Below are 3864 nucleotides of genomic sequence, written 5' to 3'. Positions count from 1 at the left end.
AGCGCCGGCAAACCCAGACCAAACACAACGCACTGGCCTCTCTTGAGGGCGCCGACGGAAGTAACAACCAATCCTATTCCCCCACTCCTCCTTTTTTCTGACCCACCTAATCACTTTTTGCCCGACGGTCTTGGGGGCACCAACGACTGGAAAAACGTACTCGCATTTCATCCGACGAAAATATTTTGCCTCTTAGGACGTGCTATTTTTGGTCCGGCGATTGTCCTGGGGGCTCCAACGGCTCGAGATGCTTTAACCCGGGAAACTCAGAGAAGAAAAAGAAGAAAAGCTCCACAGGAGGCAGCGGTCCGCCTGATGATAATGAACCCCGCAGTCACGAGCTGGCGCGTTTCGATACATGGTAGGGAACAAGGGGCGTGGAAAAGGTCGGGAACCGTCCTTGTCCACTGACGAAATGGCGAGCAAATATTATTGCTTCTCACGCGCTATTCTGTTTTCGAAACCGACGGACGCGCTCTCGGTTTCGTTTTTCGGACAAGCGCTCCTGAAATGGATTTCCGATTAAATCATATTGGCGTTTGCGACGGGCAAGCAGCAGCAACGCGCGTGCACACACACCGGAGAGGGACGAGACTTGCCTGCTCCCTTCCCATACTCCCATCCGTGCTCCCGCATATGTGACTTGATTTGATTAGAGCAAAATAAGGCCCGGCCCCACCCCCTTAAAATTAGGGGGGAAGATGATTAGATTAGAAAGGAAAAAGAAAAAAAGACAGCCGTGGGATGAAGTGAGAGCATGGATAGGAACATGGAGAGGGAGCAGGCAAGCCGGATCCACCGGAGAGAGGCAGGACAGGAGGTTACGAGTTGCAAATCGCCAAGCAACTGCTTGCTCTAGATAAGAAAGCGCCAAAACGGCATGTCAAATTACTCGTCATTCTTGTATACTCTAGATGAACATGCGTGGGCTCACACAACGGAATTGGGTCTGGCTTCCGGCGAAATGGCAATTGGCAAGCGAGTCATGCTACCATCGGCAGTTTTGTTTTCAAACGGCAATGAAATTGAAGGACCGGTTGTGAAGGACTTACCTGATGATGGAGGGTTTGGATTGCTCTTGCAGATCCCGCCGGAGCACAAGCAAGAAAGGAATTCCTTCTTCTCGCTGTAGGCGCAGCGTCCATAAGATTTCTCGCACAGCTCGCATTGCCGATCCTTGCTCTGCTTCCATTCCAACTCGAAGCCCTGTCCAAGCACGACGCCATATTCCCACGGCAACACGAGCAGACCACTTCTCGCAGCATCTTTCTGGAGTACCGGCGCGATGACCTTCTGCCTACAGTACTCAGCCAGTCCGTGCTCCCGAGAAACGTTGCCTTCCTCAGAGCTGAAGACGAAGGAAAAACCGTCTCCACTGCCTGGAGGCGGACTGAACCCTTTGCAGTCGATCTGGAACTTGTCTAGCGGAGGATCAGGAGCCGGCTGATCGCTCTCCGTGGAGTGGCAGCCGAAGAAGAAGGTGAGCTCCTCCAAGGACTCGGTGTAGTTTAGCCACTCCCTGTCGAATGTCACGTTGTGGGTGACCGTGGGACACTTGCCGCCGCTAATAAAGGCTTCAGTGTCCCTCAGAATGATGGCCTGATTTTCGTAGAAGATGTTCTGGACGGTGTAGTTGTGTAACTTGTCTCGGCCGAGTTGAAGGGTTGCGATCGCGGTCTTCCCCTCGCCTTGGCAGAAGATCTTCAAATCGGTGTAGCCGCATGAGTAGGGTGTGTAATCAGGGGTTGCTCCAGTGGCGTTTGACAGATAGAATGGATATGTGATGTCAACGCTGCCACACCTGAACGACTCCGAGCAAATGGAATCATCGTAGGTGCTAGACGGCGGAAGAGGGGAGCCATGGGAGGCGAGGAAGACGTGGAAGGCGAGGAAGAGGAGGACGAGCGAGTGTGGTGGTAGGTGAGCCATTGGCGAGAGGAGGAAGACGAATCTGGCTGGCTGTTTTCTGCTCCGTCCTGCAAGCCACAGGCTCCGGCGAGCGACGCCGTATTTAAATCGCGGGCGCGACCGGGTCTGGTGGAAATTTTGCTTGGTTGGTGTGCCGCTAGGACTAGCGTGGAGCTGATTCGCGGAAGACCGAAGCAAAGTCGGTCTCCTCGTCTTGGGTCACTTTGCTGTTGGGAGAAAAGCCAAAATGAATGAATGGATCATGATGGGCTGCCTCCCGCGTCATGCCATGGCTTCACTAGTTGACTTGACCTCCAACCCCATCGTAGTACCACTTGAGACTTGAGTATGATATTTTTTTTATGTGCCTTTCTGCACAAGGCATTTTTGCTACCTACTGAAAACGCGTCAAGCGTGCGTTGTTACATTCTCGGATATACTCTCTCCGTTTTCATATGCTCTGCTTATTAGCTTTGGCCTAGGTCAAGTTTTATAAAGTTTAACCAAGTTTATCGTAAACAACCGAAACTTTCACATTAACAAATATATATCGTACGAAAATATATTGGATGATGATTCTGCTGGTGTTGATTTGGTGTTGTGGATATTAATATTGTTTTTTGTATAAACTTGATAAAAGTTTAGAAAGTTTGACTTGAGACATAGCTGACACGAGACGAGACGTAAATATAAACGGAGGGAGTACTATGGTGCACTGCTATGCACATGGTTTCTAGACCACGATGTAATCAAGACGTCTATGCATGGCAACTCAGCGCTAGATAGGCCATCGTGCAATGGTCGTACATACCAACTCATCATGTGCACAACAATTTTGTATACCATAAGTACACCATTCTCTTTTTTGTACTTTGGGATGATACTGAGTACTGTATTTCGATTGCCTCATTATTTTGTTTTTTTACGAGAGCCTCATTAATTTGGGTTTCATTCATTGGATGAAAAGATCCCTCAATCCAAGTAGACAGCAAAACTAATTGACCAAAAAAGCCAGCTGATCGTCCCCATCTCCCATGGCGATGGCGACACACTATCACGTCCCGTCCTCCCGAGTTGTTGGCAGCATGTTGTCCTTGCACAAACCCATGTTGGCCGCCTCCCCACCATTGGTTTGAGGGAGGGGTGGTCGTGCTGGTGGGAGCCACTCCCCTGCCACTGATTCTGCGGATGTCGCCATAGGCAGACCATAACCCCGATCCTGACCAACATGTCGTCGGTGATCACGTCCCCGACATCCTTTTCACGTGCTTATGTCTGCCTCCCCTTGTAAATGTAGGACGGCGAGGGTAAGTCCACTGCCCCTCCATATCGGGGCCGGTAGGTAGCTGGCGCTGCACTGGCCGCCGTTTTCGCAGCGCACGACTCGGGATGGAGCAAAAGCGGTCCGCGCCATCGGGAATAAGGACATGAGGATCTACAAGGCTATGTTCGTGAGCCACTGCCGCACATGGCATGGTGGTGTACTACCAAGGTCGCAGAATGGGGGACCCCATCCAGATGCTCGACCCGGATGACATTGCAGAAGGTGGTGGGTCGTCCCTGCCAGTAGCTAGGGGTGCAACCCAATCTGGCCCTTAGGGGCGCAGATCCAACTCTGATCATTAGCAATATCATAAAGTGATGGCCCTCGCAGCGTTGCCACAGTGCGGATGCATGCTCAGTCCAGTGGAGCAGCCCTGTCTAAGGTTCGATCCCGCCGATTTGGGTGATGGTGGCTCAAGGACAAGATCACGAAAACAAAATATGTATGAGAAAGTTATGACATTTTTGTGTTGGCCGTTCTAGTTCTCTAGAACCTTAGGACGGATTTTGGCTAGGACTCCAGGCGAGTCCAGAAACTTATGGACATCGCCGGAACTTCAGTCCTCCGAAGCCTTTAGAATGCATATAGACACCTCGATAGGCATAAATTTGGGGCCCTTATTATGTCTTCCT

General features: G+C 51.0%; 1 protein-coding gene across 2 annotated transcripts in view; it reads right to left on the bottom strand.

Moving 5' to 3' along the window:
- LOC119268766 (LEAF RUST 10 DISEASE-RESISTANCE LOCUS RECEPTOR-LIKE PROTEIN KINASE-like 1.2) overlaps positions 1–3864 on the bottom strand; it is a 22019-nt gene that overhangs the window by 10654 nt on the left and 7501 nt on the right. The window contains exon 1 of one of the 2 annotated variants that reach the window (XM_037550473.1): positions 1053–2121. The exons of the other annotated variant lie outside the window; for it this stretch is intronic. Within the exon in view, the coding sequence (XP_037406370.1) occupies positions 1053–1929 (877 nt within the window). The 5' untranslated portion in view covers positions 1930–2121. Of the gene's footprint in view, positions 1–1052; positions 2122–3864 lie in introns of those variants that run through there. 2 annotated transcript variants of the gene reach the window in all.

Source organism: Triticum dicoccoides, chromosome 3A (assembly GCF_002162155.2).
Source record: "Triticum dicoccoides isolate Atlit2015 ecotype Zavitan chromosome 3A, WEW_v2.0, whole genome shotgun sequence".
In the NCBI taxonomy this organism is placed as follows: Eukaryota; Viridiplantae; Streptophyta; class Magnoliopsida; order Poales; family Poaceae; genus Triticum; species Triticum dicoccoides.
The sequence above is the reverse complement of the archived record's forward strand: the minus strand, read 5'-3'. Positions and strand labels throughout refer to the sequence as shown.